The sequence below is a fragment of the Myiozetetes cayanensis genome, unplaced genomic scaffold (assembly GCF_022539395.1).
Source record: "Myiozetetes cayanensis isolate MyiCay16 unplaced genomic scaffold, myiCay2020 scf17, whole genome shotgun sequence".
Taxonomy (NCBI): Eukaryota; Metazoa; Chordata; class Aves; order Passeriformes; family Tyrannidae; genus Myiozetetes; species Myiozetetes cayanensis.
In genome coordinates, this window is record NW_026087378.1 from 17,418,091 (window position 1) to 17,436,318 (window position 18,228).

An 18,228-nucleotide genomic window follows, 5' to 3' on the forward strand; every position below is an offset into this window, starting at 1 on the left:
GAGTTTTCCTCAGAGGAGCAGGGTGCTTTTACACCAGAATGGAGCAGGCAGAGCACATGGCTCTGGAAGAGTCTGTGGAAAAAGCAGACCTGTTGTTAACGTGACCCCATAAGTAAATATATGGAAAAATAAACAAATTAGGGGGTATAAAAGGGGAAAAAAAAGCTGCGGTCCCATCTGAGCAAGAACACTAATTTGCAGGCATGAACTGTGAAGGACCAGGTGAAATATTCCTCAGAGGAGCCATATGACTGCCTGGAAAACCTTCTGACTCTGTCCTCACCCCCCCAGAATCAATTTTGGTGAGGTTTTGGTGAGCAGGGCCTGAGCCCAGGAGGAGACTGCAGGGAGGAACAGCCTGAGCAAGGCCAGGGAAATACTTTCTTCCTCATTATAAAAAAAGATAATGCTGCAAAACTGCCTTTTAGGGATGTGCACAATCCAGACTGGACGGCAAGGAAAAGGAGGGATTGGCTCCAGGTGCTTTTGTCACAACTGCCACACATATCCCAGGGACCAAAGCCAGCACGTGGCCTCGTGTGTCCTGGGAAAAGGGCTCAGAAATGGTCACCCTGGTGACCTGCACGGTGCTGAGCAGCACTTGTGCTCCAAGAAACACTCAGTCAGGGCAGGCACTCTGGACACAGAGCCAGTGATGCCAAAGGGATGGATGTGGGAGGAACTGGAAGGACGGTGCACCCCGCAGGGCTGGGGCACATCACCTGCCTCCACCTGCCAGCAAACAAGATCACACACAGGACAGCGGTCTGAAAACACAATGTCTGCAAGAGATCTTGGGTCAGGGTTTAATTCATGAGATTACCAAATAAAATTGCAAATTTAGGAAAAGAACAACCTCTGCAGGAATGCCTGACCCCCCGAGCTGCCAACCTCTCCTGAGCACGTGGACAGTCTGAGCTGCAGCGAAGCCAACCAGGCTCTGGAGCAGCACTGCTGCCCTGACACAGCCCAGGAAACCATTCCTAAAGGAGAAGAATTGCTCTTGGAGCTCTGCACAGTGTGCAGCAGCAGCTGGGGGCTCTCCTGATCTCCAGTCTCTGGATGGTGTTTTGGTGGGAATCCAACGTCACAGGGGGGATGGAGCTGTGACCCACGGCTAACAAAGAACGTGCTGCAATCCCTGGAATGCTTGTCCCACAGCACAAGGTCACACATTTGAAGTGTGAGGGAGTTGCTCTGATTATATCTGGTCAAACCTTCAGAACCATTTCAGTGACTCTGGAACCCAAGTCACACTTTTTGAAACCAGTTTCCCATAATAACCAAGAAAAATGTTGGAGCTGAGGTCTTGGTATGGCTTGGAGGCTCAAGAAGGAGGAGGGATGATAGACACTTTGGAAACTCAAGATAACCAAGGCTGGATGCACTCCCAAAACGTTTTCCAGGAGGGAAAACATTTTTCTTGCAAAGCACTGTTACAAGTTTGAAATAAATGTGCAGACTGTTAGATAAAGACAGAGATAAAAATAGGCCTGTTATTAAATACCTCTTCTTTAATGAGGTTCATCCTTCTAAACAGCCACACGAAGGTTATTAAAGTTATTGCAGCAAATACAGCATGCTTGCACATAAAAACCAGAGCAAGATATTCCTCATCACCCAGCACACATTTAAGCACCTCTCAGCAGCTCACACACTCACAGCATCCCCAGCTTGGCAGGAAGAAGATAAAAGAGAGGAATGAGAGATGTCTTCTCTGGGAAACAGTCTCTCTTCTTTCAAAGCACTTTCCCCCTCCAAACAATGTAAATTTAACCATGGGAACGATTCCCACTGCTTATGTCTACTGCTATTATGCCACCACCAGCCTGAGCATCATTAAAGCTAAATTTGAAATTACTTTGAAAGCTGCAGTTTAAATTCCTCTTGTTGCACTAAAACTGCCACTTGACTCTCAACACCTCATCCCCTGGTTATAACTGCTCCAGAACACCCTGCAGAGCCCAGAGCCACACTCACCACTAGCATGAGTCATGGCTTGGCTCCTGAAAACCACCCCCACCCCCTTGTTTGGTGATGCCCCACATCCAAGCCATGGCTCTGTGTCAGAAACGCTGCAAACTTCTCTCGGCTGCTCAGAGGCACAACCAGCTTTTGGCAGTGTGTGCATCACTGCAGAAGACTTTCATCACCAGCTTGTTTGAGGAGACCAGTAACATCATGCCAGTAAGGGACTGAGCCCAACACACCAAAAACCCACCCCAGCCCCACTCTGCTCCCAAACCTGAGCAATCCCAGCAGTAAATGAAGAGCTTTCTCACACTGACACTGCCAGGGTACCAGCGCTTCTGGAGATGACAGAGGACAAGTTTTACCTGCATTTGGAGGGGAATAAAACTGGCTCCCAGTTCATTTCACAAATACTGAACCTGATACCCTCATGGATGTGCTGGAAAACAATGGCTGCAAAACCTCCCAGGTCAAGGAGGTGCAGACAGAAAACACAGGGAGCAACTCTGCGAGTTGGAGCAGCATCTGGCCATGCTGAAGTGTCCCACTGAGTGGCACCTTGCTGCCCATCCTGCTGCTGTGAGTGGTGCTGTGGTTGGGCTGGGCACAGCCACCAGCCTATAAATTCTGCTATTTGCTGTATTTTCCCATTTCCCAGTGTGAATGACAATGGCTCTGCAGCTCTGAACTCTCCTGGAATGGGCCAGCTGTGTGCCTGAAAATTCGACTCACTCACACTTGTGATGTTCCCTGAGTGTTTCAGGGACACAGGTCTGAGGCTGTAACACCCCCAGCACCAGCCCTGGCTGGAATTCCAGGCACGGCCAGCCCTTGGAACACGCTCGAGAGCAGCTTGACAGGGGCCAGCTGTGCATTCCCAGCAGGTACCCTCCGGCCCTGGGGCGGCCTCACCTCAACATTGAGGCAGTTTGGGGGACACAATGGAAGGGAGAGATTGAGCCATTGGAGAGTGTCCAAAGGAGGCCATGAGGATGGGGAAGGGCCTGGATTTGAAGCCGTGTGAGGACACTGAGGGCACTTGGTGTGTTCAGCTGGAGAAGAGGAGACTGAGGGGAGACCTCCCTGCAGTTCCAACTGCCTGGGCAGGGGCAGAGGAGGGGCAGGACTGAGCTCTGCTCTGGGGGGACCAGGGACAGCCCCCAGGGAATGGCTGGAGCTGTGTCAGGGCAGGCTCAGGGTGGATCTCAGCAAAAGGTTCTTCCCCCAGAGGGTGGTTGGCACTGAACAGGCTCCCCAGGGCAGTGGGCACAGCCCCAAGGCTGCCAGAGCTGCAGGAGGGTTTGGATGATCCTCTGGGGCACAGGGGGTGACTCTTGGGGCTGGGCCTGTGCAGGGCCAGGGGTTGGACTGGATGATCCTCATGGGTCCTTCCAGCTCAGCACATTCTGGGATCCTTTGACCTCCCACCTGAGGGAAACTGCCGGTAAAAGAAATCCGAGCAGATAACGTGGAGCAGGGCTGAGACAGGAGCAGCACTGCCCTGTCTGAGCTGGAGGGAAGGACACTCATCCAGGTAGCATCTCCATGTCCAAACCTGGCATCCTTCAAACACTCCCTGCTCAAACAGGGGGCTGGGAACAACCTCCGTGCACATGCCTGAGCATCTCCCGAGCCCCAGTCCTGCCCTCTTGCCACCAACAGGCAGGGAAACACCAGTATCCCTCTTACACAGAGCAGGACTAAGGCACAGAAGGTGTGCTTTGTGTGACATCTCCCTGCCAGTGCCCCATACCAGAGCCAGGAGCAGTACGATGTGCAGCTTTGGTCCTGGCACTTGTGCCAAAGGCTTGAAATGAAGCACAGGAATGAAGTGTCCCTGACACTGTGCACCCTGAGATGTGGAGGTGAGAGGCAAAAGAAAGCCCACAAGGATGAGGAAACTGAGAGAGAAGACCATGGAGGCAGATGGCAATAAAAAGGACAGGCACAAGATACATTTAAAAGATAAAAAGCCTCATATGCAAGAGGTCAGATGGAAAACAGGCCGAGGGAGAGCTACCAGTGGCCATAACTCAGCCTCCAAGAACATTGGCAATTGCTCTCAAGCCAGCCTGCCCTCTCCTACCTGCTGTAATCACCCTGCAGCTCTCCTGTCGCTGGCCAGACAAGAATATAACAACTCCGCAGTCAAGATTTGTCCCCTCTGCACATCAGTAACAAGTCATTTTATAAAAAAAACCAGAGAACATGCATTTCATCTGGTACAAATGAGGTTTTTAAAATTCCATTTGCCTTCCTTCTGTATGCAAATGTGTGCTGATCTGATGAGGTTCCTATTTCCTGGATTACACACGTCAAACTTTGCAAAAACAAGCACACCCTGGTGGTTTCACTCTGTATTTCGCAGCCCTCTCTTGACCATGCTGACATAAATATTTCAGAGACCTGCCCACCACTGTCAGAGTTAGGTCTAGGTCACCCAGAGGCCAGTGGTTTGGACAGTCATTAATTCAGCAAAGCAATTAGCAAAGCAATTAGCAGGAGCTGCTGTAGCTCAGGACATCCTGGTGAGCAGCAGGAGCCAGATACCCCAGACAAGGTGTAAAGGAACGCTCAGCAGCACCCATGAGCTGTGGGACAGGACTCCTGAGCCAAAGGAATCCCTTCTGCCACTGCCTTCTTCTCCCAGCTTTAAAAACCTCTTCTGGCTTAGAGCAGTGCTGGCTCATTTGGCCACTGAAATCTGAAAGACAAAGACTGGCCACAAAACTGGACTGAGTTATTCCCCATCCAAAGTCCTGTTCTTTCCAAAACTACAGCAAGTCCTTCAAAGCAGCTTCTGAAAATACCTCCCCAATGTGAGTTCCTTGAGAACTGTGTTCCCATATGTGCAAAACCTTGTTTGTGCAGCAAACTAGATGAGGGAAGGCCTGAGACAAGTAGGAACAGCAAAGATCTCAGCCCGAGGATCCTTGGAAGCTGCAGCTGTGGGTATGTAAATGCTAAGCAACATATCATCAACTCCCTGCTGAACATAACATGGTCTCATCTTTGCAGAAGCAGCAACAATAGCATGTTCACATCAACCTCACTCTGGCAGGCTGATCAACAGCAGCAGCCACGGCTCCTTAGTTTTTACCTTTGGAAGATGACTCTGGGCAGTGGAAACACTGTGGAGCCACTGCAGGTACCGGCACAGGGCTCTGCGAGGCAGAGCTTTAACCCTGGCTGAGGGTACAGCCAGCCAAGCCCCATGTCCTGCCCTGAGACACTGGAATATCCCACCCAAAGCCCAGGGAGATCCATGCTGCAACATTCCCATCACCAGTGCAAGGCTTTGCTTCATCTCTCCAGTCTGCAGGGAGCTGCTGTGACCAAAGGCAACCTCTCCGTGCCCCACTGTTGGCGTAAACATTTGGATATTTGGGGCAGATGAGGCTCTTGCTTGGTCCATCTGGGTTTGGAAACTGGGTTCCTTAATTCCCAGCTTCCAGCTGAGAAACCTGCCATTGGGTTTGTGCCACGCCAGGGAGCAGGGAAGAGGCAGAGCTCACCTGCAGAGGCCCAGCACAGCTCCCCACAGTGCTCGTCACTGCTGGGGGGCTGATTAACCTCCTTTTTCTTTCCCATTCAAACCTGTGCCTCCTATATCTTTTTTCTTAACCTTCACGACAAGGTCTTCCCAGAGGAGCCACTGCTGAGCTCAATGCTGGCTGGAGCAATCCAGCTTCCAATCATCATCAGGAACACAAAACAGAGAGAAACGGTGCCCAAAGAACAAAAGTAGGTAATTCCCAGGAAACAAAGCATTCGTGTGCTCTGGGATGTTGCGTGGCAGATCTGAGGTCACCAGAAATGGGAAGGAAATGCTTTTATACACAGAACCCCCAAGAAAACTGTCAGAATGATGGAGAAAACCATCACAGAATCATTAAGGATGGAAAAGCCCTCTCAGAACATTGAGTCCAACCATTAACCTGGCACTGCCAGGGCCACCACTAAGCCACGTCCCTAAGCACCACATCTACCTGTTTTTTGAACACTTCCATTCATCTCTGCCATCCCAAAGACTAAGGATCAGGCTTTGGTTGCCATAACCATCAGGCAAGATCACCTTGAAAGGCAGCAGGTGTTTCTGTGCACTGACAGACTCAACCTCCGCGTGCTTGGCAGAGCTCAGCGTACACAGCAACAGTCACCTCTGCTAGGTTTCCCCACAGGGCTTCCAACTCCCAGAGGAACTATCACCTGGTGAAAGTGTATTCCAAAAGGAAAAAGACAGCAGAGGAAGCACAACTTCAGAAAGACTCTGTGTCTGTGGTGGAACCTGACCACAGGAAGAGTCCAAGCAGGGGTGTGAACCTCCGTTCAGAGGACGCTGCAATCCCACTCATTAATGCCCAAGTAACCTGCAGGTTCCGATCATGGACAGAAGGAAAAGCCCCACAGATTAGACCAAAAAAAGAACAATAACAGAGGTGCTGGAAGCCTTTCCAAGGCACACATCTCCTTTCTGTCTGAGCCAGCTGCACCTGGTGCATTATTTAGTGCCAAGTGAGAAAGAAGAAATGCCTAACAAAGTGTTAAAGGACTTTGTGAAGTTTCACCAACCTTCCCAGAGCCATCAGCTCTCCAGCTGCCTGGCAGAAGAGACAACTGATCTTGCTCCTAGATTACAGGAGGCAGAGCTCTTAGGGCAACTGTCTCTCTGTGTTTGCATCCAGCTACCTCCAGCAGCTTGAAGTGTGCTCAAAGTGCAAGAAAGCACTTGATCAAAATCCAGCTCACACTGCAGGCAGGGAGGAACAGGCACCCAAAACAGCGTTAGATACAATAACAATCGAATTTGGTGGGGGGATCTGACAGGTTACAGGTTGATGACACTGCTGCAGTCTCAGTGGAAACACAGATTGATGCAATTAGCAACAGGGAACTAGAAACACAGCAGAGGAAAATTGGGGATACATCTATAAAAGATGAGCTACCGCACAAGTGTAGAGAAGCACAGAAATCCTGTGTGAGCTCAGAACAGGAACAAGTTGAAACAGGATGAGCTGAGGAGAAACACAACTCCCAGCTCCCTTACAGTATTCAAAACTGAAGATCCAGATTTTAAATCCAAACATTTGCTTCCCCAGGAGACACTGGGCCAATTTGCCACAGGGGTACAACGGGAGAGGGACAGGGGGCATCCTGGCGAGGCAGGCAGTCAAGAGTAAACCCCTGAGCACTGTGCTGGGCACACTCCAGCCAGCCCAGCCAGGGCTCAGCTCAGCTGCCAGCCAGTGGAACCGCTTCGGAGAGCACGGAAGATCTGCAGAACCACAGGATTAGACACTGCCAAGGCATGTGCCTCTGCTAAAGGACTGAAAGCCACGTGCCTTGTGCAGCCACACCAGCTGCTTCCCTCCTCCTGTGGGTCCTTGTCCTGTACTCCCACGGGGGAAAGCCTGGGGCCCAGGGGCTGCAGGGGGGTGCTCGTGCTGGCAGCTGCTTCCCCAGCCTCAGTAATACCTGTGACAAAAGTGAGAGTCCCAGTCCACACAGAGATTTCACTTCACAGAAACCCCCAGGAGATGGAAACCCAGTTTGGCAGGGGGAGACCAAGGCAGACTCCTCTTTCTGATCCAAACTTGCCGCACACCCGAAATGGGGTGACAGAGCACCATGGGAGTTTTCACAAGAGTCACCAGAATTATTCTTCTATGTGAATGCTGGCAAGCTCCCCACTTCCACAAGCCCTGCGCTGCAAGTGCCCAACATGGAATTACAACAAAAATAAAGTGGAATAAGGCACTGGAGCAATGGAGAAGGTGCTTCTGAAGAAACGCTGCAGAGGTTTCTAATGACTGCAAGGATATACATATTCTGCTCCAACAAGGGTGCTGGGTATCTGCAAGGCTGAATAATGAGCAGGGACACCACACGCCTCCCATACATAATGGTACAGAAATGGAATATAAGTATATACTGCGGCTCTGTGAGACGTAGGGGCTTTTGTAGCCATTTACGTTTTACAAAGATTTACACTTGGAAAAGTCGTTCTGCTGTATCTGGCAGAAATTTCAAGACAAATGGAACCCATACTTATTCATTCAATGATAATACTGAGCACAGAATAAAGCTCTTAAATTCAGAGCACTTTATAAAAATTAATTACTACTTAGTTCACCCTTGTGAGGTGGGAAGGTATTACACCTGCATATACATGAGGACACCAAAGCACAAGTGGATTAAACAGCTCGTTCAGGACCCCAGAGACAGGTTAATTGCTGAAATATGTATGCACACATGCATCTGTGTGTGTGTTTGAAGGGGCTTGGCTCCTCCAGAGCCTTCCCAGTGCTCGGGCCCTTGCAGTGCAGCCAGGCTGCTCCACTGGGCTCCTCTCACTATACGTGCCCCATGCACGGCTAACAAAAGACATCAACCCAAAAAAAAAAGGGAAGAGATTTTTTTTTGTGGTTTGCACAGATAGGAATAAAAGCTGGATTTCAAGCAGCCAAGGAACAGAAAACCCATTGTTAAAATGCTGTGCAGCGCTACAGTGACATTCCTAATCAGTTTGCACCAGCCCACACCGGAGCACAGCAGACCTGGGAATGCACACACCAACAAATGTTATAAAATCTGTCCCTTGACAAGCACACGAAGAGAAAAAGGGCTGTGGAGGCAGGGACAGAGACACCCCACCACCTACCCTAGGGCTGGCAGCCCAGTCTCTCTGCTCAAGTGACCTGAAAGCACTTTAGCAACCACTCCCCTTTGCCAGGCGCTTTGGCCGTGGCCTCTGGTCCCTGTACTGGGTCACTGAGTCCTCACCTCTTTATCTGAACATCAGCACAAGCTCACATTGTCATGGGAACAGGCAGGAATCTGAGTGTCTGCAAGGCTGCTGTCAGTGCTGACAGGTGGGGCTCCAGAGAGATGCTATAATTAGTTACCTGGACGGAGGGTTTGCCACTGATGTGTGGGGTAAAACACTTCCAGGTCTTCAGGATCAGCGTCATCCTCTGTCACCGGCTCATTCCCACTGTCATCTTTTATGTCGCTCTCTTCTATTTTTGTAAGGGCAAACTCCTTTTGGAGAGAAGAGATTCAGCTCATTAGCAATTGCATCTGGGTAATTTAGTGCTGGCTGAGAATACAGAATTTTTTCCCTCGCCAGCAGATTTTTTTTTTTTTTTTGACATCCGAGATTCTTTCCACATGGTTAAATTTAGATTTAAAGTATATTAAAGGTTAAACATGCATAACTAGCATGACATTTGTGCTGAACAAAGCAACGCAGCTGATTTCCTATTCCAGGGCAGGCTGCAGGTTTTCAATCAGCTTCCAGAGAGCCTCACCTGTATTTCACTCAGAGCCAGGGGCCCTGGCTATTATTAGGGTTGCGTAACGCTTTAAGACCCTGTTTTCCATTGCCTAAAAATATGTCAAACTTCTAACTTTTTCAGCTGAAATTTTCCACACGAGTGGAACGCCTCAAGGATCGTTGGTTGTTGTTGTGGGTTTGTTTTTTTTTTTTCCTTAAATGCACTTATTTCAGGCTTGGAGAAGATTTCAGCTAAAATAGTTCAGCTATTTCCAAAATAGGACATGAGGAAAAACACACCGAGTTGCCCACACGATACAAACGCGAGGATCCTCTTCTCCACACGTTCCCAGCGTTCTCCAAGCCTTTTAAAACAATGAGGCAGGGATTTAATCACCACCTACATGGCAAGTGCAGCACGGGGATGGCAGAGGTGTGGGAGAGCAGCCAGCACGAGTCGTACGATGCTACACACAGGGAAAAACGGGCATGAAAGGCAGGGGAAAAAAATCCTTGCTGCGAGGGAAACCTCACTGCTCAATGGAAAGTCTCCCTAGGGAGCTGGTGGGAGTCATGTAAAACTGCAATGGATAAAATTACAGAGAGTGCATAGTAACGACCTGGTGCTGTCACACCAGGGGAAGCAGCTCTGTGTTACTCTGGTTTGAACAGGAACATATGAACTGATCTAGGTTTATCGTCTGGACAGCTCAGTGCCTGTTGGAGGGAATATTATCGGCTTCCGAGATCGCCAATCCAGGTACCACTGAATAATTTCAGGTAACCAGCCTATAGGGAAAGATTATTCCTAATTGTTGGTAATTAGAATAGAGTTACAGCTCACTTCATGAAGTGTTTGGATATTAATCCTTTGAATTTTTTCACAGGGAAAGAAAAAAAAGTAAGTTTGGAGGTTAACTGGAAATTTTGGGCCACGTTCTGCCTTCTCTTCTTCCACTCCTTGACTGTGTATTTTCTGTCAGAATCTGGATGCTCTGCATATAAACATCCATTTTCTAGCCTAGAAGAGTGTTTCTGAGCAAGAGAAATGTCAACATGAGCAAAACACGAACAGGAGCAATGACAGTGTGGATGTGGCACTTCAGGACATGGTTTAGTGGTGGGCTTGGCAGTCCTGGGGGAATGGTTGGACTCGACAGTCTCAGAGGGTTTTTCCAGCCTAAACAATTCCATGCTTCCATGACTGTGGTAGCTTATGAATATGGCTGAAAAACCTATAGAATATTTATATTTTAGCTGTCAGAAAGGAACACAATTGCAGAAATGCATGAGAAAACAGAGCTTAACTCCTGCTTTCACTGAGTGCATCAGGGGCTCGAAATTGTTCAAATTATAACAAACGTTAAAGCTCAGGAACAATCACAGCTATAAAAACCCAGGTTCTGCAGATGAAAATCGATGTTTAACATTTCCTGAGCCAAGACTCCACGGGACTAAAAAGGAGTGAGTGGAGCAGTTATTACTTAGGTTATTTCCACGGCTCTGTGATTATCCGAGAGGGACTCAGTGATACAGGCTATTGTAAATGCACCAACAGGCCTCCCAGGGCTGGAGCTGTTCAAACACATAATGGAGACAGCTGATGTTTACCAGCTCTGCTGAGGACAAGTGCTGGGCTTTAAATGCTCAGTAAGGAGAAAAGGATGTGACTTGGTTCATTTAAGTGTTACTGTCACTGCTTGGCCACAGTTGCTGTGCAACACCCCATTTTCCTCAGTGTTTTTGGCCAAAATGGGCAACACGACACAAGCAATTCTCCATTACACAGAAATTAGTAAAATCCTTTTTGGTCTGTTTTAATAACTAAAAGTAGGAGAAAGATGTTTTCTAAAGAACAATGGACATTTCCTTAAAGGCAAAAAAACTTCCTTGCTTTACCAATCTGAAATCAAGGGCAGTAAGGTGAAAAGCCTGAGTAGGGAGGGTCTGGGATACTGCTTGCACTCAAGGAGGAGGGAATTTTTTCCAGAGAGAGTGCTCAGCCATTGGAATGGGCTGCCCAGGGAGGGGGTGGAGTCCCCGTCCCTGGAGGTGTTTAAGGACAGCCTGGATGTGGCATCAGTGCCATGGGCTGGGAACCACAGCGGGGTTGGATCAAGGGTTGGACCTGATAATCTGAGAGGTCTTTCCAACCCAGCTGATCCTGTGATTCTATGACCACTGTGGAGTCCTTGGATGGGAGTGTAGGAGAAGGTGATGGGAGGGTAAATCCCCCATTGCATTACTGTTGCCTGAACCTCCCATCAGGCTGCTGCCCATTCCAGCACGTGGCTGTCCCAGTGCTCCCATTCCAGCTGGGATGTCTGTGCTCTACCTCCCCTTCCTCCCTGAAACAAAGATGTTTTACCTCATCATTCACAGAATCGTGGAGTCATTTAGGCTGGAAAAGACCTCCAAGATCATCAAGCCCACCCTGTGCCCAATGCTCACCCTGTCCCCAGCCTAGAGCACTGAGTGCCACGGCCAGGCCTGCCTGGGACACCTCCAGGGCTGGGCACTCCAACCCTCCCTGGGCAGCCCCTGCCAAGGCCTGACCACCCTTTCCAGGGAAAAATTCCTCCTGATGTCCCACCTGCCCCTCCCCTGGCACAGCTGGAGGCCGTTCCCTCTCCTCCTGTCCCTGTTCCCTGGGAGCAGAGCCCGACCCCCACCCTGGCTCCCCCCTCCTGTCAGGGATTGCAGAGCCAGAAGGTCCCCCCTGAGCCTCCTTTTCTCCAGGCTGAGCCCCCCCAGCTCCCTCAGCCCCTCCTGCTGCTCCAGCCCCTTCCCAGCTCTGTTCCCTTCCCTGCCCACGCTCCAGCCCCTCCCTGTGTCTCTTCCAGGAGGGCCCAGCCCTGGACACAGCCCTGGAGGGGCCTCAGCAGGGCCAGCACAGGGACAGTCCCTGCCCTGGTCCTGTGGATACACCATGGCTGGTACCAGAGTCATTGTGTGACTTCAGGTGGGCCTGAGGCACCGACTGCTTACACTGTGACCTGTCCCTTGACCTGCTTGGGCAACAGCCCAGCCCGCAGAGCTGCATCCCAAACCAACAGCCCAGAAAGCTGCAGTGCACGAGCAGGAGTGTCCAGGGACATGGGATCTGGCAGCCCCCTATGTCAGTGCTCTGGGGATACTCCCTAGTTTAAACCACAGAATTAATTAGACAAAAAACCCACCACACTCTACTGCTTGAGCTTCCTCAAGGGAGCTTTCCAGGGGCCTGGCAGCCGGGGTTCAGCAGCAGGATCTGACCCGGGGAGTTTCACACTCAGCACATGTGCAAAGGGCAGAGAGACCCCACTCACCTCAACTGCAGCTTCCAAATCAAGTACCAAAATCCATGCACACGGCACCCAAGGACCTGAGAGGATGCTCTCCTAAGCCTGACTCACCTGTGGTGACTCAACAGATGCACAGCCAGGAACGTAATTGAAGCCACCCCTTCCTGTCTCTCAGAGGTGACTCACCAACCACTGCAACAGCCTCCTGGGCTGCAGAGAAGGCTCAGGGAAGGCTGTCACCCCACCACAGACCCCAGTGGCACGGCTCCCAGCCAGAGCAGCCAGCACTTACGGGAACTCTGTCGCTTAGGCTTGACCAGGAGAAGAGCACAGAAACCAGCAGCACCAGCAGGTTGGCTTTGGCAGCGGTGGAGAGGAGACCGGCCCAGGGAGACATTGCCACCAGCCTGAAATGCAAATACCCAACAGTGTTTTATTCTGTGTTTTCACAGGCTTCAGAACTCTTTACACAACACTTTGCAACACAGCATGGGATCAGGGTTGTGGCACTGCTGGAAGCAGAACACCCTGAGGTGTGAGCACACGGGTCCCTTTGGGGTCTCACTGCTAATGGGGTTTGTGACAGGTAACGCCAAAGGAGCTCATTGACCCCACAGGGGCTTATATTTCTCCTGGAAAATATAAAGAGACCTGCAAGACTTGTTTGAAATAACTGTGTTAGTGCCATGTATGGCAACTACAGGGGAAAATAAAAATCAGTGCAATCCTGTGAAGGCTTTTCCTGCCTGTGCCTCTTTTTAATTGCAGAAGTAGCTGCATTAATTCAAATTAAACAAAACGACCAGCTGTCCAAGGATCAGGGGTTTATCTAATCCATATGTAGGTTTTTCTTAGGGAAAACAACATTTTGCAGAGGTCAACAAGGTTTACGTGGTGGTTCCTGCAGCACAAGGCTTTCCCCGCTGCTCAGAGCACCGGCTCACCCAAACCATGAGCTCAGGAGCTGGCTCTGACCATGCCTGCAGGGCACCACTCTGTGCCCCGTGGCACCCTGACCCACCACAGATCTCCTCCTGAACTAGGGAGGGGGAAAAAGGCAGGGTCCTGCTCCTGTGGGTGCCGGTCCCCTGGTTCAGAGCTCATGTCTCCAGCCCTGTGTGTGTAACCACGCACATGTGTCCCCTCTGCCTCGCAGCACGAGGCTCTGAATCCACCTCCAGCTCGCTGCTGGGGTAGGGAGCGAGCAGCCTGCCAGCACACAGGCTGCACAAGTATTTCCTTTGATTGGCTCTAAATTTACACGCTGCTAAATTAAACTAAATGAGATCTTTTGAAAGAAGATGGGACTGATTAGTTCCGTTCAAACACTCCTTCATTACTCATCCCTCCATCAAGTCTGCTCCTACTCCTATCCAGGTTTCAAAGAATTTCCTCCCATACATGCAGTCCGAAATATCTTTCTTGCTCTCTGCTGTCCCTCAGGATGGGCACATCACATCGCAGACTTTCCATCCTCGAAGCAACCATGTCCTGTTCCACAAGGCAGAAAATGTGCTCACAGGAACACCCAGCACCAGCTCCAGCCACCAGAACCCTTCAGGAACATCCAGGGAGAAGCTCCTCTCCTTTCACCCCTTCACTGCTCTCTTGTCTCCCCACTCCATTATGTTATTTCTTCTCTTCCTAACTGGTTTTTGCCAAAAAAGAGAAGAAAAGGCAAACCACTCCATCACAGTGGTCAATGGTGGACATGAGAGACAGAGCAGGGAGCGCAGATAATACATCTGATGTACTTCTGCATATTCCAAAAACTCCTGACCCAGGGTCTTCCTGAACAGCAGCCTCTATCTCTGATCAACTAGATTTTTCCCATTAATTGTTTTTGGAGCAGATCTGGACTTCTGACACACACAGCATCCCTGAGCAATGAGTTCCCCTGCTGCCACCCTGCAGGAAAGCATCACCTTGCATTTCCTCCTTTTTTCTAAAGGGTCAAAGAACCACCTCAGGAACCCACAAGCCCTTCTTAACCTACAGCTAGAGTAGAAGAAAAGCTCTCCATTTTCAGAAGACAGGTAGAGACAATCTGTGGCCAGAGCCTCTCCTGGATGCTGCCAAGCACGATCAGGCCATAACCAACACCCAGGCCCCCGAGCTGGAACACCCAGAGCAGGATTCATGGGTTCAAACTCCATCTGCTCCCAGAAGATCTTGATCTTCATGCCCTTTTGGCTACTGCCACAGTCACCACCTCAGTCTCAGGGTGACCCCAACATACAGTTTCCCCTCATGGCAAAACAAACTGCTGCTTTTTGCACAGGAAACAGGTTTTGGGGTGGGTTTTATTTTAGTTACAAAACAAGCAGCAAAAGTGGGATAATGAAAAATAGATGTATGCCTCAAACTCTACCTGCAAGCCTGGAAATAAAGAGAAAAAAGAAAAAGGAATCCAACAAAGCAGTGGTTGAAAGCAAACGCACACTCCCATAAAAATAGAGCTCACGTGTACCGAGGAGGCTGGTGGCAAATGACAGCACAGCCTCTTCCAAGCCTCCAGCCTCCCGCCTGCCTGGCAGATGACATCTGCACAACAATTAGCACTTTGCTTCGGTCCCAGGTACACAGGAGGAGCCAACATGTGCCACACGGGGCTCCGAAGCTCCTGGAGAGAAGCCTGGGCAGGCTGACATCTCGTTACAAGGCAGATGCACACAGGAGGCATGGGAGGATTCCCACACGGAATGTTCTGTGGATACAGTGCATTTTTGGGAACAACCCCTGCAGCTTGCAAAGAAGAAAGGGTGGTCACAGTGACCCCACCTGCCCAGGTAGCATTTGCTCTGATTTAAGACATCATTTGGGGATCCAGCTGTATCCACCTACAGGTGCAACTGGGTAGCACCAGAACTACAACAGGAAGGCCACAGATTCCCCTTGTGCAGAGTGGGACTTTTTCCTAATAATCATCTTTTCACAGAATCCCAGAATGTGCTGAGCTGGAAGGGACCCACAGGATCATCCAGTCCAACCCCTGGCCCTGCACAGGCCCAGCCCCAAGAGTCACCTCCTGTGCCCCAGAGGATCATCCAAAGCCTCCTGGAGCTCTGGCAGCCTTGGGGCTGTGCCCACTGCCCTGGGGAGCCTGTTCAGTGCCAACCACCCTCTGGGGGAAGAACCTGTTTCCAAGATCCAACCTAAACCTCCCCTGGTACAACTCCAGGCCATTCCCTCAGATCTTGTCAAAGAAGATCATGTTTTAGGGAGAGAGCAAAGGGTGAGACTCCAAGCAGCCTCCATTCCTGGCAGGGTTCCTCCTGTCAGAGCTGGGAGGTTCTGCACCAGCAGCCACAGAAAGAACAGCACAGCACTCTGTTCCCATTAGCAGGGACATTCCCAGCGATCCCACGAGCGGAGCCTGCACAGCTCCAGCACTGCAGCTCCTGTAGTCACAGGTGACAGCTCAAGGCATGTCAGTGTGAGGAGTGTATTCCATTAATGACTCTGCTGCTGGGACTGCAGCGCTCCTTCACACCCCAGCTCAGCCCACATCGCCTGTCCTGTGCCACTCCAGTCAATCCATCTGAAGCCTCAGCAGAATGCTGATCTCCTGCTCCAGGAGAGCACACAGACATCCCAGAGAGCTCCCCAGCCCCTGCAACAGGCTCTGGCTTTACAGACAACTGGAAACAGAATCCCAGAATTGCTGAGCTTGGAAAAGCCCTCCCAGCCCATGGATCCCCCCTGTGCCCCATCCCCACCCTGTCCCCAGCCCAGAGCACTGAGTGCCACGGCCAGGCCTGCCTGGGACACCTCCAGGGCTGGGCACTCCAAACCTCCCTGGGCAGCCCCTGCCACTGCCTGACCACCCTTTCCAGGGAAAAATTCCTCCTGATGTCCCACCTGCCCCTCCCCTGGCACAGCTGGAGGCCATTCCCTCTCCTCCTGTCCCTGTTCCCTGGGAGCAGAGCCCGACCCCCCCCAGCTCCCCCCTCCTGTCAGGGATTGCAGAGCCAGAAGGTCCCCCCTGAGCCTCCTTTTCTCCAGGTTGAGCCCCCCCAGCTCCCTCAGCCCCTCCTGCTGCTCCAGCCCCTTCCCAGCTCCGTTCCCTTCCCTGCACACGCTCCAGCCCCTCCATGTGTCTTGCAAAATTGCCTGCAAATTTCGTGGATCAGGGAAGGTATCTAATCCAGCCACCCTCCACGGAGGTGGCCAGTGGTAACAGAAGTACCAACAGCACACTGTGTGTCTACAAGCAGAAATAACTGACAGAGGTCTCTGACCGAGTGAGGGCAGTGCTGGAGACCTATTCAGTGCTGGAAGATCTCAAGAAACACAGCTCAAGTTACCCTTCAGCTGAACAGTAACACAAAGACTCCCGGCACTCACAGCCTCTTCAGCTGAAGGCAAACTGTGCTGGGCAACAGCAGCTCAGGGAATGTTCTACAGCCAGCCCTGCAAGTGGCTGTGTGATTGGAGAGGGGTGCTGAGGACACAGCAGATGAGAGCTGAGATCCCCTTCACACACAGTGCCACTGCAATGACTGGCATCCAGTATGAGACAGGCTAAGGGATGTGAGATGCCATGGAGACAGAGAAGGAAATTCAGCTGACCTGACCTGAAATTTTATTCCCCTGAGCAAGAGGGTCCCCAGCTCTGTGATGAGCAGCTGTTTTTGCTGACGTGCTGCAGAGCAGTATCAGTCAGATGCCCTGGGGCCATCCTGAGGCCAGCAGTCCCTCCTGCTCAGTGACTGCACAGCTACACCGACAGGAGAAAGAGGAGGGTTGAAGCTGAAATTCAGCCTGTGCATAAGAGAGAAAAGAGCTGGTGGACAAACAGAGGATTACTGGGAGGCTGTGGGACACTCTGCCCCTTCCCCCAGTCATTAGTTGGCTCTGCACAACCCTCTGCTTTCAAACAGAGGGCCAACCTGCATACACCATCATCCCCTCCTTCACAGGGGCACAGACACAAAGGCTCCTGGAAAGCACATCCCAGGCTAAGAGAAGCCAGCCTGGAAATACCCATGGACTGGGGAGCACAGGCCCTGAAGGCCATGTGTCTGCTTGGCAGGTCTCACTCCTGATGACCCACCTCAGCTCCTGGATTCAGGCACAGGATTTCTTGGATTTCCTCCACAAATTGCCCATGCTAAAGACCCAACTGATCTCATAAGAGAGAGCACAGGCCCTGTCCTTCCAAACACACTTACAGTGGAAAAGTGGTGTCAAAGACTGCCTCCAAACACACTTACAGTGTGTTTGGAGGCAGTCTTTGACACCACTTTTCCCCCCTCTTAAAACCCATTTTCATCCTCTTTTCCTGCTTTTTTTCCCTAAGATGAGGCCTAGTAACTGCCTGCACCTGCCCCAGGTTCTGTGCTGGCTGACTGACAGGCACCTGGGGGGCTCCAGGGACCCCCTGCTCTGGGCACCTATCAGAGTTCCCTCCTGGCATGCACAGGTCCTGCTCTGCAACATTTCCAAAAAGAGGCAGGAGTGAATTTTCCCCTTCATTAAAGCCAGTATTAAAACTACAAAGATCCTTGAAGAGACCTGAATACACTTGACTGATCAAAGAACTGGATCTGAATAAAAATTAATAATAAAAACAGAATAAAATCATAATTATGAACCTATCACTCCAAAGCAGGAGAAGAGCCCTGAATAGCAAACCCAAACAGGATCAGGAGCTTCCTTCAGGGACCCATGTGATGCTCCAGACCGAGCCCCAAT

The 18,228-nt window shown here is 50.8% G+C and overlaps 1 protein-coding gene across 2 annotated transcripts in view; it reads right to left on the bottom strand.

Annotated features, from left to right (window-relative positions):
• The window catches only part of SIL1 (SIL1 nucleotide exchange factor), a 97,931-nt gene that overhangs the window by 61,107 nt on the left and 18,596 nt on the right, over positions 1–18,228 (bottom strand). For both annotated transcript variants that reach the window (XM_050312343.1, XM_050312344.1), the window contains 2 exons: positions 12,824–12,938; positions 8,877–9,012 (listed from right to left, as the gene is read on the bottom strand). In XM_050312343.1, coding sequence (XP_050168300.1) covers positions 8,877–9,012; positions 12,824–12,928 — 241 coding nt within the window. In that variant the 5' untranslated portion in view covers positions 12,929–12,938. The remainder of the gene's footprint in view (positions 1–8,876; positions 9,013–12,823; positions 12,939–18,228) is intronic.